This window comes from Vulpes lagopus, chromosome 1 (assembly GCF_018345385.1).
Source record: "Vulpes lagopus strain Blue_001 chromosome 1, ASM1834538v1, whole genome shotgun sequence".
In the NCBI taxonomy this organism is placed as follows: Eukaryota; Metazoa; Chordata; class Mammalia; order Carnivora; family Canidae; genus Vulpes; species Vulpes lagopus.
In genome coordinates, this window is record NC_054824.1 from 159,730,374 (window position 1) to 159,753,410 (window position 23,037).

The window sequence follows — 23,037 nt, forward strand, 5'->3', positions numbered from 1 at the left end:
CTCTCACTTGATAGTTAATAAGCATTGAATGTCTGCTATGTGCCAGGGAGCATGAGGATCAAGAGAACATAGTTCTTACTCAAGACATTTACAGTATACTTGAAAAAGGGAAGGAGACCTTAAAAAAGACAATTAAGGTGTTATGGATGCTGTCTTAAGTCTATATACAGAGAAAATAGAGGCATAGAGAAAGAGGAATGGCTAATTCTCTGTAGTGTTGGTTGTGGTGGAGAATATGCTGATAGAGGTTTCAAATATGAGTGGTATTAGGTAGATTTCAGGTTGTGGTTTGGAGGGTTGAAAGGTCCAGAGCATCCAGGAGTGACGGAGCAGTGAAAATCCTGGATTGCATTGTAATGTTACTTGTACATGCCCTGTGCTGTTGTTTATTTGTGGACATTATCTTCTAAACTGCTCTGAGGCAAGAAGTATGTGTTGTACTGTTTTGTATATTTAAATATGATTTCTGTGTTGCTACTAGCATTAATAGTAGTAAGAGGGAAATATATGTAGGTCTTGATAGAAAATAGGAAAGAAGAAAGACAAGCTCCTTTGTCCTAGTTTGTGAAATGCCATGAAAAATGTCTAGAGCTTGTATTTTAATATGAAGTATATTTCTTGGGGGGGTAAATGTTAGAAGATAGGATTTTTATAAAAGTACATTCGTGATACTGTCACTTTTTTTTTTTTTTAATTTTTATTTATTTATGATAGTCACAGAGAGAGAGAGAGAGGCAGAGACACAGGCGGAGGGAGAAGCAGGCTCCATGCACCGGGAGCCTGATGTGGGATTCGATCCCGGGTCTCCAGGATCGCGCCCTGGGCCAAAGGCAGGCGCCAAACCGCTGCGCCACCCAGGGATCCCTATACTGTCACTTTTGAATGTACTTTTATAAAATCCTATATAGCAAAAGAATACAACTGACTTTTTTTTTTTTTTTAACAGAATACTGAGTCAAAATTAAGTCCATCTGTGATTGAGACACTCCCTACAGTTGATCTACAGGAAGATCCTTCCAGTATAGCTGTGGGCAGTGAAAACATTGAAAATATTTCCAGCTCATCTACCTCAGAGATTACTCCAATCTCAAAGCTTGAGTAAGTCATAACAAAGAAAAAAAAAAAAAGAATCTCATTAGGTAATGATAGAAAAAGGTCTTTTTAAAGATAAGGCAGCTTGAGACTCAGATTTGAAGTTTAGGCTATATAGCAGACTTAAGTTACGATGCCTGTGTTTTTATTCTGCATTCAAACTCTGAAGTTGATTAGATCTCAGCCATGAAATCTCTACATCACATAAACTGAGGTTCTGCTTGTTTAAGTAAATACTTATTTGAGTAATCTTCTCTATAATTATCAAAGATTCAAATGTCGGTATTCATTTCCATCAAATATTACTGCAACATTCCATTCATAGTTGTGTCTTTTTGTGAATAGATATGTTTTTCAAACTTGATAATATTCAGGATATGTAGGTGTAAGATTTCCTTAATTTAGAAAAATCTGTTATGTCTTTCCTAGTCTATTAAATCTCTCCTGATCCTTAAAGCAACACTACAAAGAACAAAATTCCCTTCTCATACTACATTAAGTATTTTTCTTACTAAGTATTTTGTGTGTGTGTGTGTGTGTGTGTGTGTGTGTGTGTATACACACATATATACATATATACATATATATAATGGATACGACAATATCTGGCACATAGTAATAATATATCTGTCAATAAATATTATCATCACTACTTTTTTGCGGGGGGCATAAGCACTTTTTAAACACTCTCTTTAAGAACAGAAGGGACTGGGGTGAAGGAGTGGTACTCAGAGATGTTAGAGTTGCCATTTAGGTATTTATCCTAGGTAAGGAACAAAGAAACAGGAGACTTGCTTAGAAATAACAATAGTATTTAAAATTTTTAAAATTTTTATTCCAGAAAGAATTTAAGGCTAGATATTACATATCTGAACAGTACATATTATTTTCCCATTATACTGAACGTGACTACTTAGCAAATTGGAAGTGAGTAGGGGAAAATATTAGGGTATATATTTATAAAACAAAATTCTGAAAGTGCTTGAGAACTTTAGTGAAATGTTTTGAGATAATAGATTTTTTTTTTTTTTTTAAGATTTACTTATTTATTCATTCAGAGAGAGCGAAGAGAGAGGCAGAGACGCAGGCAGAGGGAGAAGTAGGCTCCACGCAGGAAGCCCGATGTGGGACTCGATCCCGGGTCTCCAGGATCACACCCCAGGCTGCAGGTGGCGCTAAACCGCTACGCCACCGGGGCTGCCCAATAGATGATTTTTTGATACTATAGGCAGCAACTCTAATACTGGTAGAATATACTAACAGGAAGGAAACATTAGAGAAGATGCAGTTAAAAAAGTAATTTTATGGATGCATGAGTGTCTTAGTCGCCTAAGCATTTAACTCTTGATTTCAGCTCAAATCATGATCTCAGGGTTGTGAGATCGAGCCCCAAGTTGGGGTCCATATAGTGTGGAGACTGCTTAAGATTTTCTTTCTCCTTCTCCCCCTCCTGTCCCTCCTCGTATGCGCTAGTGTGCTTTCTGACCCCACCTCCCAATACATACATACATACATACATAAATTTAAAAACTTATTTTTTATGAGACCAAATACTAAACTCTGATATTTTGCTTTAAAATTTGGTAATTACAAAAAAAAAAAAATTTGGTAATTACCTATTTAATGTCCAAGGGCATTAACAGATCAAGAATCAGGAGTTGACCTTATATGATTTAAAATAGTGAATTCTTGAAAACAGCCTGTAGAACTACAAAGCATTTTTCGGTAGCTTAGATTATTTTTTGAAAATCGCTAATAAAATTTTTAACTTATGCCACATTATTTTCATTGAATTGCCAGATTGTCTTTTTTGTTTCTATTTTTAGTGAAATAGAAAAATCTGGTACTATTCCTATAGCCAAACCAAGTGAAACTGAGCAATCTGAAACCGATTGTGATGTTGGTGACACCCTTGAAACAAATGCTCCAGTTGACCAGCCTTCCTTTGTTAGTCCACCTGAAAGGTGGGTGTGAAATGTTGTTTGCCCTTTATATAATTCTGTAATGATAGCAGTGTCATGTTTGAATGGTGCACGTGTAATTCCACTTTGTGATTGAGAGAAAGCTAATCCCTTTGTGCTCTTTTCTTGGTTTATTTTATACATGATAATTGTAACAGCTTAGGTTAGATTACATAAACTTGTTATTCAGCTAATTCTTTTAATACGTCTTTTTGGTTTCTAATAGTCTTGTTGGCCAGCATATAGAAAATGTGTCATCTTCACATGGCAAAGGAAAAATAACAAAATCAGAATTTGAATCAAAAGTTTCAGCAAGTGATCAGACAAGTGGTGATTCAAAATCTGCATTGAATACTTCAGATAATTTAAAAAATGAGGTAGGTATATGACTTGGACTATTTCTTACTTTATATTATGCATTTTTATTATTAGCTTATGTTGCAGTTTGCTAACCATATTTGCCATAAAAATCAGTGATTAAGTAGTTAATGAGGAATATGGAACTGAGGCTAGCTGTGGTTGTCCTTGAGGGCAAGTGGTTACTTTTTGGGTACTGTTGCCAGTGTATTGTTTATACATAAAGTTGTTCCAAGTATGAACTTTGTATATAATTAAGTGGTTTTCTGCTGCCATCAACTGTTTGATACCAGATACATAATGTCTTTAAGCAGTTTCTCAGAGAGCTGTATAGAAGAAGCTATGATTATTGAATTCAGGTATCTTCAGGCTGAACATAAGTTTAACTCCATAAACAATGTTAAATTTAGGCTCTTCAGTTATTTTAAAGAGATATTTTACCTTTTGTTTGTTATTTGTGCACAGACTACAAACTAGATCAGCTTATATTGAAGAGTGTGCCATTTACAATTATACTATCCTCAATTATACTTTCCAAAGAAAGTTTTACTTTCTTTTCTCCTTTCGAGTTCTGCTTTGACTTCGTATAGAGGCCAATGCAGAATTTCCTAAAGAAATGTTGGTGGAGAAGTCTGGGCTACCTTCAGGTAAGAAGTAATGGGGTAACAGAGATGAAGTCCACTCCATGAACTTAAAACATGTGGAATCAAAGAGTAATTTAAAGTACTGAGTACTATCGACATTTGTTCCCTTTTAATTTGGATCTTCTGTTCTCTACCTTCCCTTTCATATATTTTCAGTGAATATGTACTCACAACTAACTAAACTTCATTCTGGAGACTTTACTATCACTGTACCGGCTATTTTTATGATGCTTCTTAAAATTACAGGAGCAACATTTTGTAGTCCACCATCTTGAAGGAACTAATTTTCTCAATGAAACCAAATCCGGCATATATTATAGTTCAGTTGTCCACAGCCATAAATAAAATTAGGCAAACATTACAAAAATATCTTCTTTGGAGCTATGTAAGTATCAGATGTGAAATTCAAGCATGGCAGCCAGTTTTGTCCTAGTTTTTCTTTCTCCTTAACCATTAGCGGACTGAAACTAGTCTTCATAACCTAGGATGTAAAGATGGATGATGAGTCTATGCTAATAGGCAAAAATGGTGTAATTTTTAACTGTATTAATTATATCCTAAATAAATTAATATCCTGGAAAAATTATCAGATAATGAGCACATAATGAAATATCTGGTAGTTTTATGTATTGTCCAGCTCAGGATAATTGTTTCCAGTTAAGTTTGTGTGACTGGAGAGTTTTTTTCTCATGCAGGTAGATCTTTGTGTTATCCTTGTTATCTCAAGAATCTGTAAGACAGTCTTTGCCATACTTAGTTAGAAGCAGTGCTTTACCAAGTATTTTTATTGTATTGTTTAGTTTTCTTATTTGTTGCTAAGAGTTGATAGTGATTTATTTGCCTGGGCCTCAAAGAGCAAAAGTATGTTCCTCTACTTTTGTATTTCATTTAGTATTGGGCTTTATTCTTAGGTACTTAGGTTAATTTTTATAAATATGTTTTTTTTCTTATTTTCCCATTATGTTCAGACTAGGTTTTTATTTAACTTTTAAAGTTATGGTTTACTAGGTCTTTACATTCTGCTATGTATTTTTTTTTTATAGCCATATACTTCATTTAGTCAGTTAGCCTGTTCTGCAAAACACTTCAAGATGGAGGTTGTATGGGAGCCAGTTTGCTGTCTTTCTAGAGAAAGATTATGGGTTTTTGTGTTCGTGTAATTCTAATAAACTAGTATATTAGTGTAATTCTAATATTTTAATATCAGTCCTTAAAAGTATACTTTAATATAGCAAATATTAGGGTTTTTTTTTAGATTTTATTTTATTTATTTATTTATTTATTTATTTATTTATTTATTTATTTATTCATGCATGAGAGACAGAGAGAGAGGCAGAGACGCAGGCAGAGGGAGAAGCAGACTCCATGCAGGTAACCCGACACGGGACTCGATCCCGGGTCTCCAGGATCACACCCTGGGCTGAAGGTGGTGCTAAACCGCTGAGCCACCTGGGCTGCCCAAATACTAGTATTCTTAAAAGTGTGCCTTAGAAAAATAGCATATGTACACTATATGAGATTTGTGCTATTTACCAGAGTAAGTCATCTAAATAGATGTATACTTCTCAAAGAACTTTTAATAAATGTTATGCATTGCTTTAGGAATACAGAAATAAGCAATGGAATTAACATACTTGTATACAGTATTCAGATTATGGGGAAAAAATTACAAATTGAATTGTGTGCCTTTCCCCAGTTATATTTCTTCTCTCCTCTTCAGATAGAACACCTGTGTCAAATTCAGCGTGTATATGTATGTGTGTAAGAATGTCTTTTTAAACTTTTTCCAAAACTACATTATTATAAACAATACATACTATTATTTGGTATATTTGGACATAATATAAAATGATGTCATTCTTAAGTATCATTTTCCATACCATTGTTTTGAGATTTGTCTGTTCATTATTTATACTGTTATATTTCACTACCACAATTTGCCTGTTCTTCAATTAGTAGATATTTAGGTTGTTTCTGATTTTTTGATATTACAAACAGTGCTGCAATAATCATTTTCATACATACTTTCTTAGACACATGTGCATGTTTTCACTCATATTTATACATAAGAGTGGAATTGGGTCACAGGGTATGCACATTTACTTTTATTGCTAAATTGTTTTTAAGTTTATTTATTTATTTAAGTACTCTCTGTACCCAGTGTGGGGCTAAAACTCAGACCCCAAGATTGGGAGTTGCCATATAACTTCACTTAGTGACTTAGCCTGCCAGGTACCCTTAATATTACTAAATTTTGAACTCCATTCAGCAGTCTGAGAGATGTCCCATGGTTCAACAGACATGCCACACTTGAGGGTACATCAGATTGGTATAATTTATTTAGCATGTCTGGTGTTCATTTGCATTCCCTGGTTGTCACTGAGATTGAGCATTTTGTATTTTCTCTTTGCTGAATTTATTGTTCCTTTTCTCCATTATTGATTTGTAGGTAGTCTTTGTAGTTTTAGTAATCCTTTATTAAAGGTTGCATATATTGCAAATACTTCTTTCAGCTTGTGGCTATTGTACCATGTATTTTATGGTCTTTCAATACATTTAAATTTTAAAATTTTAATCCAGTGAAATGTGTCAGTCTCTTTCTTTAAACTATTATTTCTTCATGTTGTTAAATCCCTTTATATATGAAGATTTTTCTCTACCTTCTTTAAAAAGCTTTTTCTTTAGACTCTTTATGTTTTTAAATCTACCTTAAATTTTTATCTGAATGGTCATCTAAAATTAGCTTTCTTTAAGCATATATTATATATAAACATATATTATTTTAGCTTAGATTTTAAGATGGATGCATTACAACTATAGTATTTATTAGTTTATGTAAGGAATTGTTTGTTTACGATACAGAGTTTTTTTTTTTTTTTTTTTACAACCTATGCTTATATTGCTAACGTGAAGGAATACATCCTATGGTGCTTGTGATGCTTAGGTAGATTTCCACAAGAATACATCTTGTGGTGCTTGGGTAGAAGATTTTCAATTATTTCAAGGGAAACTCGCCTTTTAAGCAAACCAAAACTTTTTACCTATCATTCTGAAATGTTTTCTGTCAACTATAAAATTTGACTTTAATTTTACAGGAACATTTGTATGTACTTTTACAGTTTATTAATCTGTTTTCTCTGTATTCTTTTGTATTTCTTTCAGAGTTCTGATTATACAAAACCAGGGGAAATTGACCACCCATCTTTAACAAGTCCCAAAGACCCGGAAGATATACCAACATTTGATGAATGGAAGAAGAAAGTTATGGAAGTAGAAAAAGAAAAAAGTATGGAAGCATTGTACTTCTTTTTTTAATTTATTTTGCTTTTTTAGGGACTGGTTTAAATATTCATTTCTCTCCATAGTTGGTAAAATAAAATAAAATAAAACTTTTGAAAACTTTTTAAAGGTGAAAGTTGTGTAATTACCAACATACATGATTTACCTGTATATAACTACATAGTTTTAATCTTAATTAAAATCCATTCTTGTAAATTGAACTCTAATTAAAAAAAAAAAGAAAAAAATTAAAACAGAAACCAAACAAAAAAATAAAATCCATTCTTGTAAACTGTTAAATGAGGAAAAATGAGACAAAGTAGACAGAACAGTAATCTTCATTTCAATTTATAAGAGGAAAATTGCATGGAAACTTTGTTGTTTTTGTTTTTGTTTTTGGTGGGCGCTTGTCTGGGATATGAATGAAACTTTTGAGTCATGAAACTTTAAACTATAAACAGAGTTGGACAAAGGTATTGCCCTTTGTTTTTGAAAGAAAATCTCAGAGTTAAAAATTCTTAATGTTATAGAAAGATAGCATCTATCCTTAATAAAATATGTATGCACAATATTTTGATTGTCATGATAAGCTTGATTTTGAGACTCGTATTATTTAGACATAACTCAAGTAATGTGAATTTTTGCAGTTAATTTGGTTTGGGGGGTATTTTAAAGCCAGTGAGGTAAAGCATTTTGAATTTCTTAATGGGTTTTTAAAATGTTCTCTTAAGTATTAAAACCTGTTCTTCACTACATGTCAGCTATTGCTTTTGAGATCATTGTTGGGAGTATTTTAAATCATAGTCATCATATATGTACGTTTATAATAAGGTTTGTCTGCAGGTCAGTCAATGCATCCATCTTCTAATGGAGGTCTACATGCATCAAAAAAAGTGCAGAAAAATCGAAATAATTATGCCTCAGTAGAATGTGGTGCCAAAATTTTGGCCGCTAATCCAGAAGCCAAGGTACTTAACTGTAAAATTCTTCTGTACATGTGAGACACTAATAACTTTTTAAAATAAAGGCAGCAGTTTGCTGAAAACTATATTTTAACATGAGCTTGCTCTTTTTCTGATTTACTAATACATGTAGGATTATGCTTTTAAAGACATTTTCTTGTATGAATTCTTAGTTATATTGGTTGATACATTGCACCTTTTTTTAGACTTGGTAAAGACTGTTTTTTTTTGAGCAGTTATAGGTTCACAAGAAAATTGAGAGAAAAGTACAGAGATTTCTCTTACATCCCTTACCCCAATATGTGTTTAGCCTCCTCCATTATCTATATACTTCCCACCAGAGTGATACATTTGATTCATTTACATTGACACATTGTCACCTGAAGTCCATAGTCTACCTTAGGGTTCACTCTTATCATATAGTCTATGGGACAAATGTGTAATGACATGTATCTCCCATTATTGTATCATACAGAGTAGTTCTACTGCCCTAAAAATCCTCTGTGCTCCACCTAGTCATCCCTCGCTCCCCTCAACCTCTGGCAACCACCAATCTTTTTACTATCTTCATAATTTTGTCTTTTCCAGAATGTCATGTAGTTGGAGTCATATTGTATGTAGCCTTTTCACATTGGCTTCTTTCATTTAGTCATATGAGTTTAAGTTTTGTCCGTGGCTTGTTAGCTCATTTCTTTTTAGCGCTGAGTAGTATTCTGTTGTCTCAATGTGCCACAGTTTATCTTGTCATTCACTGAAGGGCATTCATCTTATCTTTTAACTTTTAAAACCTGTTTGAAATTTTAAAATACTAATAGAAAAATCATTTTTCCTTTATAATAACAGACATTTAATTTTAAACATTTTATTATAAGGCTAACTTTACATTATAGACATAACTGGTAAATTTTAGCCTTTTTATACCTTCTTCTCAAATAAGCATTTCAGAATCTTGCTATTTTAAGATCTAAAAATATAGAAATCCTAGAAATCTTTAGAGTTGAAGTATTTTTCCTTAAGTAATTTATTCCCTTCCCCCTTTTTAAAATAGAGTACATCTGCTATTCTTATAGAAAATATGGATCTTTATATGTTGAATCCTTGCAGCACTAAAATTTGGTAAGTAATATAAAATTTAATACAGTGCATTCTATGTATATACATCCTCTGTTAAGCTTTTATGTTAGGATTAGATTGATTTGTTCATGTCACTTAAAAAGTATTTATGATTGATAGGTGCTTGTATTGTACTTAATTTAGGTCCGGCTTGTACTGTACTTTCTTAGTTTTCCTAGAAGAAGTAATTCCTGAGCTAAATCTTCAAGGATTTGTAGGAAGTCACAAATGAGAGAGACGGAGATATTCAGGAACTGTAAGGATGTGGAGACAGTACTAAAAGGATTGTATTTCTTATGGGCAGCTATAAGTAGAAGCAACCTGAAGAAATTATTTTAGGATAAGAATAAAGGTATAATTAGAGTAATCGTGAAAGAGGAGACAAATTTAGTTTACCAGTAGTTTAGTTTACCAGGCCATCCAGTGCTGTATTTATCTTAAAATTTTTTGAAGTTTGTTAAAATACTGTGGAGGGCAGTGTTTAAGTAAGAAAATGACATGATCTCATTGGTATTTTAAAGAAGGCTCGTCCTCAAAGGATGGCCTACAACAAAATGCAACTGGGATTACGGAAACCAGTTAGGAACCTGCTTTAATTAAGGCATTGGCAGTTTAGATATAGAAGAGAGGGGGGATATAAAAGATATTTATAGCAGATCAAACTGGCAGCTCTTGGTTAGTAATTGGATGTAGAGAGAGTCATCTAGGAAATCTCCCAAGGATTTTGGCTCCTACTTGGGTCTGTGATTCTGCCATTAACTAAGAATATAGGCAAAGGTATAGGTGATATACCAACAATTTTATTAGATTAATTGCTCCAAAGCTGCTGTTCAAAAAAGAATTAAGATAAATCACCACCATCATACTGATTTACTAAAAATACATATATTGAATTTTTTTTTTTTAATCTGAGGAGAAACTCTTTTAAGATAATGCTTATGTTTTCTGTTCTTGGCTTTCCTTTTGGTACATTTAGGTTCATTTTGAAAATTAATACCACAAATTACTTAAGGGAATTAAGGGATAATTTGAAAGTCTACTTTTTCTTCTGTCATAAATTGGAATTGAGGAAATGATTATCTGAGATTGTAATTAAACTGTTATTTTGAGGTTTGTTTGTTTTTTTTTATTTGTAGGCACCTTTATAGTCAGTAACAGCTCAAGTTTTTATGCTCCAAATTTTTGTATTTCAAACAGACATGCTGGGATGAAGTTATATGAAGTAGTCATAGCTATGCATTTGTATTTTAACATTTCTACCAAACAGCATGTATTTATGTGTTTACTGCATATTTAGTTTTGGCTCATTTACATAGGTGTTTTCATTGTATAATTGAACTTCAGAGCACGTTTAATTGATTTCACCTGATTTAAGTAGGTTAATCCCCCTAGGGTATATTAAGACCACATAGTCTCACTGTAGCTTTATGTCTTAATATTTGGTAGAGTCATCTTCATCAAAACTTTTTTCACTATTCTTGTTTTTATTTAAATTCAAGTTAACATATAGTGTATCGGTTTTAGGGGTAGACTTTAGTGATTCATCACTTACACATAACACCCAGTGCTAATAATAATAAGTGCCCTTCTTAATGGCCATCACCCATTTAGTCCATCCCCCCCCAAACACCTCCCCTCCAGTAATTTTGTTCTCTATAGTTAAGAGTCTCTTATAGTTTGCCTCCTTCTGTTTTTATCTTATTTTTCCTTCCCTTCTCCTATGTTCATCTGTTTTGTTTCTTAAATTCCACATATAAGTGAAATCATAACGGTATTTGTCTTTCTCTGACTGACTTATTTCATTTAGCATAATATGTTCTAGTTCGATCCGTGTTGTTACAGATGGCAAGATTTCATTCTTTTTGATAGCTGAGTAGTATTCGTGTGTGTGTGTGTGTGTGTGTGTGTGTGTGTGTACACACACCACATCTTCTTTATCTGTTCATCAATTGAATAGATACTTGGGTTCTTTCCATAGTTTGGCTCTTGTTGATAATGCTGCTATAAACATCGGGATGCATATACGTATTTAAATCTATATTTTTGTATCCTATGGGTAATACCAAGTAGTACAATTGTTGGATCATAGGGTAGTTCTATTTTTAGCTTTTTTGAGGCACTTCCATATTGTTCTCCAGAGTGGCTGCACCAGTTTGCATTCCCACTAGCAGTGCATGAGGGTTCCCCTTTCTCTCTCCTCACTAATATCTGTTGTTTCCTGTGTTGTTATTTTAGCTTTCCATCAGGTATGAAGTAGTATCTCATTGTGGTTTTGATTTCTATTTCCCTGATGCTGAGTGATGTTGAGCATCTTTTCATGTGTCTGTTAGCCATATCTGTATATCTTCTTTGGAAAAATGTCTATTCATATCTTCTGCCCATTTCTTAACTGGATAATTTGGTTTTTGGGTGTTGAGTTTGATAAGTTCTTTATAGGTTTGGGATACTAAATTTTTATTGATACATTACTTGCAAATATCTTCTCCCATTCCATAGGCTGCCTTTTAGTTTTGTTGATTGTTTCCTTTGCCCTGCAGGAGCTTTTTATCTTGATGAAGTGCCAGTAGTTCAGATTTGCTGTTTTTCTTGCCTCTGGTAACATGTTTAGTAAGAAGTTACTATGGCTGAGGTCAAAGAGATTATTGGCTGTGTTTTTCTCTAGGATTTTGATGGTTTCCTATCTCAAATTTAGGTCTTTCATCCATTTGGAATTTATTTTTGTCTATGATATAAGAAAGTGGCCCAGTTTCATTCTTCTGCATGTCTCTGTCCAGTTTTCCCAGCACCATTTGTTGAAGAGACTGTCTTTTTTTTCATTGGATATTCTTTCCTGCTTTGTTGAAGATAAGTTGACCTGATAGTTGTGGGTCCATTTCTGGGTTCTCTGTTCTATACTATTGATCTATGTGTCTGTTTTTATGCCAGTGCCAACTGCCTTGATAATTACAGCCTTGTAATACAGTTTGAAGTGTGGAATTGTGATGCTTCCTGCTTTGCTTTTCTTTTTCTATATTACTTTGGCTATTTGGGATCTTTTCTGGTTCTATACAAATTTTAGAATTGTTTGTTGTAGCTCTCTGAAAAATGCTATTATTTTGATAGGAATTGCATTGACTGTGTAGATTACTTTGGGTAGTATAGATATTTTAACAATATATGTTCTTCCAATCCATGAGCATCTAATGTTTTTCCATTTCTTTGTGTCCTCATCAGTTTTCTTCATGAGTGTTCTGTAGTTTTCAGAGTACAGATCTTTCACCTCTGGTCACGTTAAATCTTATATATCTTGTGGGGTTTGGTGCACCAAAATGAGATTGATTCCTTGATTTCTCCTGCTGCTGCTTCATTATTGGTATATAGAAATTCAACAGATTTCTGTACCTTGATTTTATATCCTGCGACTTTGCTGAATTCATGTATCAGTTTTAGCAATTTTGGGGGTTTAGTCTTTTGGATTTTCTACATGGAATATCATGTCCTCTTTGAAGAGTGAAAGTTTGACTTCTTCCTTGCTGATCTGGATGCCTTTTATTTCTTTTTGTTGTCTGATTGCTTTTTCTAGGACTTCCAGTACTATGTTGAACAACAGAGATGAGAGTAGACATCACTGTCATGTTCCTGACATTAGGGGAAAAGCTCTGTTTTTCACCATTGAGGAGGATATTAGCTGTGGGATTTTCATATATGGCCTTTATAATGTTGAGGTGTCTATCCATACTTTATTGAGGGTTTTTATCAAGAAAGGGTGCTGTATTTTGTCAAATGCTTTTTCTGCATTTATTGAAAAGATCATATGGCTCTTATCCCTCCTTTTATTAATGTAGTGTATGATGTTGATTAATTTCTGGATATTGAACCACCTCTGCAGCCCAGGAATAAATCCCACTTGATCGTGGTGAATAATTCTTTTAATATACTATTGGATTTGATTTGCTAGTATCTTGTTGACAATTTTCATCAGGGATATTGGTCTGTAATTCCTGGTTTTAGTGGGATCTCTGTCTGGTTTTGGAGTCAAGATAATGCCATCTTTGTAGAATGAGTTTGGAAGTTTTCCTTCCATTTCTATTTTTTTGGAACAGTTTCAGCAGAATTGGTATTAACTATTCTTTAAATGATTGGTAGAATTCCCCTAGGAAACCATCTGGCCCTAGACTCTTGTTTGTTGGGAGATTTTGATTACTGATTCAATTTCTTTTCTGGTTATGTGTCTGTTCAAGTTTTCTATTTCTTCCTGTTTCAGTTTTTGTGGTTTACATGTTTCTAGGAATTTATGCATTTCTTCTACATTGCCCAATTTGTTGTCATATAATTGCTCATAATATTCTCTTATAATTGTTTGTATTTCAGTGGTGTTAGTTGTGATCTCTTTCATTAGTGATTTTATTTGGGTTCTTTTTCTTTTTGATAAATTTGGCAAGGGGTTTATCGATTTTGTTAATTCTTTCAAAGAACTAGCTCCTAGTTTTGTTGCTCTGTTCTACTCTCTTTAAATTTCTGTATCCTTTATTTCTGCTCTAATCTTTATTATTTTCCTTCTTCTGCTGGTTTTGAGCTTTATTTACTATTCTTTTTCTAGCTCCTTTTGATGTCAGGTTAGATGTGTATTTGAGACTTTTCTTGCCTCTTGTGGAAAGTCTGTATCATATATGTCTCTCTTATGATGCAGCCTTTGCTGTATCCCAAAGATTTCATACTGTCGTGTTTTTATTTCCATTTGCTTCCATGTATTTTTAAATTTTTTTCATTAATTTCTAGGTTAACCTGTTCATTTTTTAGTAGTATGTTCTTTAACTTCTATGTATTGGTGGTCTTTCCAAATATTTTCTTGTAGTTGATTTTAAGTTTCATAGCAAATGGTCTGAAAATATGTATGGTATGATCTCTATCTCTGTGTGTACTGGTTGAGACCTGATTGTGACCCAGTATGTGATCTGTTCTGGAGAATGTTCCATATGTACTTGAGAAGAATGTGTATTCTACTGCTTTAGGATGAAATACACTGAACATATGAAATGCTCTGTGAAGTCATCTGGTCCAGTGTATCATTAAAAGCCCTTGTTTCCTTATTGATCTTCTGCTTAGATGACCTGTCCATTGCTGCAAGTGGGAGTGTTAAACCTCCTGCTAGTATTGTATTATTATCAATGAGTTTAAGTTTGGTATTAATTTATTTATATATTTGGCTGCTCCCAAGTTAGGGACATAAATATTTATATGTGTTAGATCTTCTAGTCGGATAGATGTCTTTATTATGATATAGTATCCTTCTCCATCTCTTATTATAGTCTTTCGTTTAAAATCTAGCTTGTCTGATACAAGTGTGACTATTCCAGTTTTCTTTTGATGTCCCTCAGCATGATAGATGGTTCTCTACTCCATCACTTCCAATCTGGAGGTGTCTATGGGTCTAAAATGAGTCTCTTGTAAGCAGCATATTGATGGGGGTCTTGTTTTGTTTTTGTTTTGATTTTATTTATTTATTCAGAGAGACACACAGAGAAAAGCAGAGACATGGTCAGAGGGAAAAGCAGGCTCCCCAGGGGGACCCTGATGCAGGACTTGATCCTGGAATCCCAGGATCATGCCCTGACCTGGAGGCAGGCACTCAACCACTGAGCTACCCAGGCATCCCTTGTTTTTTTAATCCATTCAGATAGCTTGTCTTTTGATTGGAGTATTTAGTTTATTTACATTCAGAGAAATTTTTTGAATTTAGTGCCATTGTATTACCTGTAAAGTCACTGTTCCTGTAGATTATCTCTGTCTTTGTTGCTCTTGGTTTCCCTTTCCTGCTTAAAGGGTCCCATTTAATATTTCCTGCAGAGCTGGTTTAGGGTTCATGAACTCTTTTAGTTTTTGCTTGTCTTGGAAACTTCATCTCTCCTTCTATTCTGATTGACAGCCTTATTGGATAAAGTATTCTTGGCTACATATTCTTCCCATTTAGCATGTTGGATATATCATGCCACTCTCTATAAACTGGCAAGTTTCTATGGACAGGTCTTCTGCTAATCTTATGTGTCTACCACTGTAGGTTAAGGACCTTTTGTTCCTAGCTGCTTTCAGAATTCTCTCTTTATCTTTGTGTTTTGCAAGTTTCACTATGTTATATCTTGATGTTAACCTGTTTCTGTTGATTTTGAAGGCAGTTCTCTGTGCCTCTTGGACTTGAATGCCTTTCCCCATATTAGGAAAGTTCTGAGCTATAATTTCTTCAAATAAACCTTCTGCCCCCTTTTCCCCACTTTTCTTCTTCTGGGACTCCTATGATACAGATATTATTGTGCTTTATGGAATCACTGAGTTCCCTAAGTCTGTATTCATGATCTACTAGTTTCCTTTCTTTGTTTTCAGCTTCATTATTTTCCATAATTTTATCTTCTGTATCACCAATTCATTCCTCTGCTTCTTCCATCCTTGTTGTGATTATATCTAGTCAGTTTTGCAGCATCTCAGTTGTAGCATTTTTTTTTTTAGCCCGACTAATTTTTAGGTCTTTTGTCTCTGCAGCAAGTGTTTTTCTGGTGTATTCTATCCTTTTTTCAAGTCCAGCTACTATTTTTAAAAATTAATTTATTTGAGAGAGGTGGGGGGGGGTCGCATGGGAGCAGGGGGATGGACAGAGAGACAGAGAACATTCTCAAGCAGACTGCCCATTTAGCACAGAGCTCAGCATCAGGTTAGATCCTATAACTCTTGAGATCATGACCTGAACTGAAATCAAGAGCCAACCTGCTTAACCAGCTGAGCCATCCAGGTGCCCAAATAAAATGTAATTTTTAAAAATGAGTTTACAATTGCAGCAAATAAATAGCCACCCAGAAATGAATTTAATAAGATATACAATACTTTCATGAAAATTTAAAAAAATAATAATCTACTGAAAGACATTAAAAGACAAAGAAGGATATGTCCTATATATAGATAAGAAAACTCAATATCTGAGTCATCTGGAGATTCAGTAAAATTCCAAACAAAATTTGACATGATATTTGGGGAATTCAACAGAATAAGTAAGTCTAAGATTAATAAGAAAAAAGCAGAAGCAGAAGAATAGCTAAGATGGTCCTGAAGAATATGATGCAAAAACTTGCCCCACCCGATACTAAGATCCATAAAGCTAAAGAAAATGGGATGTTACTGTAGGTGGTGATAAACTGATCAGTAGAACAGAACAGGGAGTACAGAACAAATGCATGCTTAGAGGCAAAGTTTATGGTTAAAGTACATTGTAAATCAGGGAGTAGTGTAGAACTACTGAATAAACAATGTAGTTGAACTTACCTGTCATAATTTTGGATTTTTTGGATGTCAGATCTCTGACATTAAAAAAAAAAGATACCTTAAATTTTTAACTTATGCTATCCACATTTAGGTTTTTGATCCCAGTGGAATTTTTTTTATATGATATGTAGGAAGGATTCATTCTTCCCTCTCCATTTTTCTGTTTAGATAATTTTGTTTTAATCAGACTTATTTTAACAAATCAAAGCACACCTAGTTAAAGGTCCAAGCACTCCCCACTGCAAACAAGAAGGAACTCTGTAGAGGACTGACCTGTGGGAAAAAGCAGCCAAAAGAAAAGAGTGTGTGTAGCATATACCTGAAACACTTGCTGAAGTGCAATGCTCTGGACAGCGTATGACCCCTTTTTAATATTGCATTACTCTCAGGAACAGGAAACATTACAAGCTTTCATAATATGCAAAAGATAGGAACCAAGACAAAATGACAAGACAGGAATTTTCTGAAAGAAATATCAAGAAGAAATCACGGCCAGGGATTTGTTCAAAACAGATACAAACAATGTATCTGAACAAGAATTGAGAACAACAGTAATGAGAATACTAGCTGGGGGATCCCTGGGTGGCTCAGCGGTTTAGTGCCTGCCTTTGGCCCAGGGCGTGATCCTGGAGTCCGAGGATCGAGTCCCACATCCGGCTCCCAGCATGGATCCTGCTTCTCCCTCCTCCTGTGTCTCTGCCTCTCTCTCTCTCTCTCTCTCTGTCTATCATAAATAAATAAATCTTAAAAAAAAAAAAGAGAGAATACTAGCTGGGCTTGGGGTGCCTGGGTGGCCCAGTCAGGTCAGTGGCCAGCTCTTGATTTTGGGCTCTGTGCTCACCTGCGAAGTCTACTTGTAAATCACTCTTCTTCCTCTGCCCCTTCCCCAGCTCACACTTGTGTGCGCATGTGCTCCCTCCCTCTCTTTCTTAAATAAATAAATCTTTTTAGAAATTCTTGTATATAGATGTCCAGTTTTTTACATATGGATCTTGTATCCAACTATCTTTTTATATTCTCTTTTTCTAATGTGTAGATTTTTCTTTGGAGTTTCTGTGTAGAAAATTATAGCGTCCCTGCAAATTTTTCTTCTTTAAAAAATTTTTAATCCTTTTCATTGTATTTTACTTTGTTTTTGTCATTACATGCTGGCAAGGTCCCTGGGAAAATTATAAATAGAAACAGTGACAGTAGGCAATGTCATCTTATTCCTTATTTCAAAGGCATTACTTCTAACCTTGTACCATTAGGTATATTCTAAGTTTGGTACTCAGCTATAAAACCATCTTGGCCTGTGAGAAGATACTGATTTTCTTTTAAGTGTGTAATTTAAAAACTAAGTAATATGTTCACATGGTTCAAAACCAAAAAGGTATTTCAGAAGGATAAGGGAGTTAGAGTGAGATTCTTCCAATCTGTCATCCATCTTCTTATTCATTGTTAAATTCTTAGATATCTTTTTAGTTTCTTTGTGCAAATACAAATGTAGATTTCTATTGATCTTTTTTTTACACAACTTAGTATATTATACACACTATTTTTCTCCTTGAGTTAAATTTTAACTCAACAGTATCTGGTCATTTTTCTATTTTGTTCATAGAAAACGTTTTCAGGGATCCCTGGGTGGCGCAGTGGTTTGGCGCTTGCCTTTGGCCCAGGGCGCGATCCTGGAGACCCGGGATCGAATCCCACATCAGGCTCCCGGTGCATGGAGCCTGCTTCTCCCTCTGCCTATGTCTCTGCCTCTCTCTCTCTCTCTCTCTCTGTGACTATCATAAATAAATAAAAATTAAAAAAGAAAAAAAAAAAAAGAAAACGTTTTCATTTTTTTTGACAGCTACATAAAGTTTGATTATTTGGTTTTACCAATATTTAACTAGTCTTATGATGATGAATATTTGGTGTTCATAATCTGCCATGGCAAACAGTGTTACTATAAATAAGCTAAAGCATGTACCATTTCATACTGGTGTAAGTAGATTGGGACGTTTTTAAATACATTAAAAGAAATAGTTATAAGACTATTTAGGTTTACTATTCTTAAGTTACTTTTGGTAAATTACATTTTTGTAGAAATTTGTCTTCATTTTCAAAGTTTTTGTAATAAAGTTTGTAGTATTCTCTTATTGTTTCAATGATTTTTTTTTAAAAAACTCTACTGTATCTTCCCTCCATGCACCAGTTTGACTTTATTGATTACCTCCATCATGTCTTTGTTTTGTTTTATGGATTTCTGCTTGAAACTTTATTATCTTATGTTTTCTCTAAGTTTAGTTCTATTGAACTTAGTTTTTTTTTCCAGATAAACACATTAAGGTTATAAATTTCCTTCCTAATTGTATCAACTAAATTTTGATACATGGGGTTTAGATCTTATGTTTAGATCTATGATCTCTTAAAATTCCTGAACTATAAATGACTAAAAGAAGCATATTGAAATTGGATTTCAATTTCTCTGCTTCTAAGAAAACATAAAAGATGAGGCAGAAAAATGAGAGAGCATTTTAAAATCAACTAATTGAGGAATAATAACATACCTGCTTAAATTTTATATATTTATTTATTAGGTGCATACAAGTTTTAGAATTATTAAATCTTCTTGGTGAATTCACCTTTTTCATGTTTTTCTTTATATATTGTTAATTTTTAAAATTTAAATTCAATATATATAGTACATCATTAGTTTCAGGTATGGAGTTCAATAATTCATCAGTTGCATATAATACCTAGTGGTCATCACATTGAATTTACTTTTTATATCTGGTAATATGTTTGAAAGCTTATTTTTTCTGATATATAGCTCATGTCTTCATAGAAATTGAGAACATCATATACAAAAAGAAGAGGTGGAGGAGAATTAGCTTTTATTTTCTTCTTAATGTTCTTTTAGATTTATTTTTTTCATTGTAAATAACAAGCAAAGTCTGAGTTTGGTTTTCTTTAGTTCCCTTTCCCAAGGGTGTTTTGGTGGTTTGGGAAATGTTCAGACTTTGGAGCCAGATAGATAGAACCGAACAATTAAAGGACCCACACACTTTCTGTCGTGTTCCTTTGCCTCCCCTAAAGATGTTGTCCCTGCCTGCATTGCTGAAATGATTTATTCCTATCACATTCTCATTCCAACCTGTGAGGTAGGAGAAAGCAAATGGAGAAGTAGCAGCTCCCTTATAAAGACTTGACCTAGGGCAGCCCAGCTGGCTCAGCGGTTTAGCGCCACCTTCAGCCCAGGTTGTGATCCTGGAGACCCGGGATTGAGTCCCACGTCTGGCTACCTGCATGGAGCCTGCTTCTCCCTCTGCCTGTGTCTCTGCCTCTTGTGCTCTGTGTCTCTTGTGAATAAATAATAAAAAAAAAAACTTAAAAAAAAAAAAAAAAGACTTGACCTAGAAGTTGGACTTGACATTTCTCCTCACAGCCCTTCTTCACCCTAAACTAAATAACACGACCAAAACTGAGAAACACAATCTTTGATGTGTGGCTATAAGCTCAGCTATATTTTGGCGGGGTCTTTAATTACAAGGCAGAAGAGAAGAATGTGAAGTAACCACTTAGTGATTATTGAATTGTTTTATAAAATGGAGATCATGTTCTTTGCAGTTTGGTTATAAAAAATTAAAGAGTGAGTGTAAATCATTTAACATAATATCTGACCCAGAGTAAGCATTCAGCAAATGTTGGTTTGCTTCTCTTCATGAGCTTTTCTCTGAAACCTGATTGTTTTTTACCATCTGCTAAAACTTGGTTCTTTTGCTCTCATAAATTAAACACAATATGTTATTTAATGCTTTTGATTTATTTCATTGTCAATATATATAATCTCATTTGATATAGTAATTACTTTCTGAAAGTATTGATTAGAGTTCTAGATGTCCTGAGTATTTCTTTTCCCCAAATGCCACGCTGTATTCAGTTTTATTTTAGACACATGACACCATACTTGTAATTCTTCCTAACAAGCAATATTTTATGGCATTTTTCCATGACCGTAAATACAGGTCTCTGGCATCATTTTTAAAAAATAGTTTTATTGAACATAATTGACATAAAACATATATATACACATATAAAATAAACTGCAACATAACAGAATGTACAATTTGATATATTTTGACATTTATACATCTATGAAAATATCACTACAATAAAGATAATGAAACATATCCACCTTCCCGAAATGTTTTCTCATGCTCCTTTGTAACCAACTCTTGCTCCTACAGCAATTACAGATCTGTCTTCTATCACTATAAATTATTTTACATTTTCTAGATATTTATATAGATGGAATTTCTAGTAACATTTTTAATGTCTGTTGGTATTTCATTGTTTGAGTAGACCATATTTAAATTCTTAATGCTAAACATGTAGGTTGAATTTTTCCACCTGCTTTTATAAACTCTGCCTTGATATATTATAATGAATATACAAGGGTGAGTCTTTGGAGCTTGTGTCCTTAGGATAAATTTCTAAAAGTTTACTGCTAAATCAAAGACTGTGGTACCCTTTGAGATCACGTATATGCCAAACTGCCCTCTAGACTAGTCAGTTTACACTTTTACTAGCTGTTTTTAGTGAAGTCATTCCTTCTCCAAGAATGTTGTCATTAAAAAAAGAACCTTTTAAAAAATATTGTAGGACAAAATCAGTATCTTATGTTATAGTTACTTCATCCTCCAACTAATAATATGCTTGGGAAATAAGTAACTTAGTGGAAGTCTAGTTTATGTGAACTATTTATGTTTAATATGAACTATTTTTTTGGTTGGTTTATCTCAATAATTGTCTTGTGTTCTTTTTAAAGGTTTGTTATTGAACTTTGTGAGCCAATTCAAGTAAAACAGCTTGATATTGCAAATTATGAATTATTTTCATCAACTCCTAAAGACTTTCTGGTTTCTATCAGTGACAGGTAAATTCTAAAGCTGCTTTCTACAGAAGTTTTGTTGGATTTCCGGAATAAAAATTTTTAAATGGATCACTTTTTAAAACTTTAGTTTTTAATAGATCTGTTTGTAAGAATAGCAATAATACTATAGTATTAGGCACTTGCTAATCAGCTTACTTTCACTAAATCATATAGTTTTTATAATCATTATAATCATTATATGATATTCCTTTATAAGGTGAGGGAACAGATAAGGAAAGGTTAAATAGTTTGTCCAGATGACATGAGTTGTGAATTGGAGAATCAGGATTCAAACCTAGATCTGTATGACTTCAGATTCCTTATTTTTAATTATTATGCTCTGTTACTGCCAAACATTTCTTTAAAAAGTTATTAAAAGGGGCACCTGGTTGGCTCAGATGGTTAAGCATCTGCCTTGGCTCAAGTCATGATCTCTGGGTCCTGGGTTTGAGCCCCACATCAGGTGCCCTGCTCAGCAGGGAGTCTATTCTGTCTCTCCTCCTGCCTGTGCTCTGTCTCTCTCTCTCGCTCAAAAAAAAAAAAAAATTTAAAAAGTTACTTTAAACATTCATGAATATTTCATTTTATATATCATGAGGTATATTTTTGTTAAAATATATTTTAAAAACTTTGTTATGTGTGTGTGATTATAAAAGAATAAACATTTTGTAAGGAATTTGGTAAAGAATCACAATCCAATCAAAGATAACTTATTAGCATTTTAATATATTCCTTCCAGTCTTTTCTATGTATTTATATATTTAGTAATTTTTTTAAAAAAATCAGCTTTTACTGCTTACATCCTGATACATGCTTTTGTGTTTTAAACACACCATTTAGAAATTTTTATTTACTTAAGTATAATTAACTTACAATGTTACATTACAATATTAATTCAGTAATTCTATGGATTAAATATACCATTTTTAATGAATATTTTTTTTATTTTTCTTTATTTTAAATTTTATTTAAATTCAGTTAATTGACATATAATGTATTCTAGGTTTCAGGTAGAAGGTCAATGATTCATCAGTCTTATATAGTACCCAGTGCTCATTACATCATGTGTTCTCTTTAATGCCCATCGCCGAGGTACCTCATCCCCTATGGGCCCCCTCCCCTCCAGTGACTCAGTTTGTTTCCTATGATTAAGAGTCTCCTATGGCTTGTCTCCCTCTCTGATTTCATCTTGTTTTATCTTTTCCTTTCTTCCTCTATGATACTCTGTTTTGTTTCTTAAATTCCACACATGAGGTGATATGATACTGTCTTTCTCTCATTGACTTATTTCACTTGGCATAATATCCTCTAGTTCTAAATAGTTTATATTTTTCCCCCACTGGAGGTATTTACTCATTTCATAAATACCTTTTGAGTATCTCTGATATTGCATGTAGGATGCTATTATTTATTTAACCATTCTTCTGTTGTGATTGTCA

General features: G+C 33.5%; 1 protein-coding gene across 1 annotated transcript in view; it reads left to right on the forward strand.

Moving 5' to 3' along the window:
* Nucleotides 1-23,037, forward strand: part of SUCO (SUN domain containing ossification factor) — a 125,386-nt gene that overhangs the window by 71,598 nt on the left and 30,751 nt on the right. The window contains exons 9-15 of the mRNA XM_041749647.1: nt 947-1,098; nt 2,919-3,056; nt 3,280-3,430; nt 7,217-7,340; nt 8,177-8,301; nt 9,344-9,411; nt 21,494-21,601. Of these exons, the coding sequence (XP_041605581.1) occupies nt 947-1,098; nt 2,919-3,056; nt 3,280-3,430; nt 7,217-7,340; nt 8,177-8,301; nt 9,344-9,411; nt 21,494-21,601 (866 nt within the window). The remainder of the gene's footprint in view (nt 1-946; nt 1,099-2,918; nt 3,057-3,279; nt 3,431-7,216; nt 7,341-8,176; nt 8,302-9,343; nt 9,412-21,493; nt 21,602-23,037) is intronic.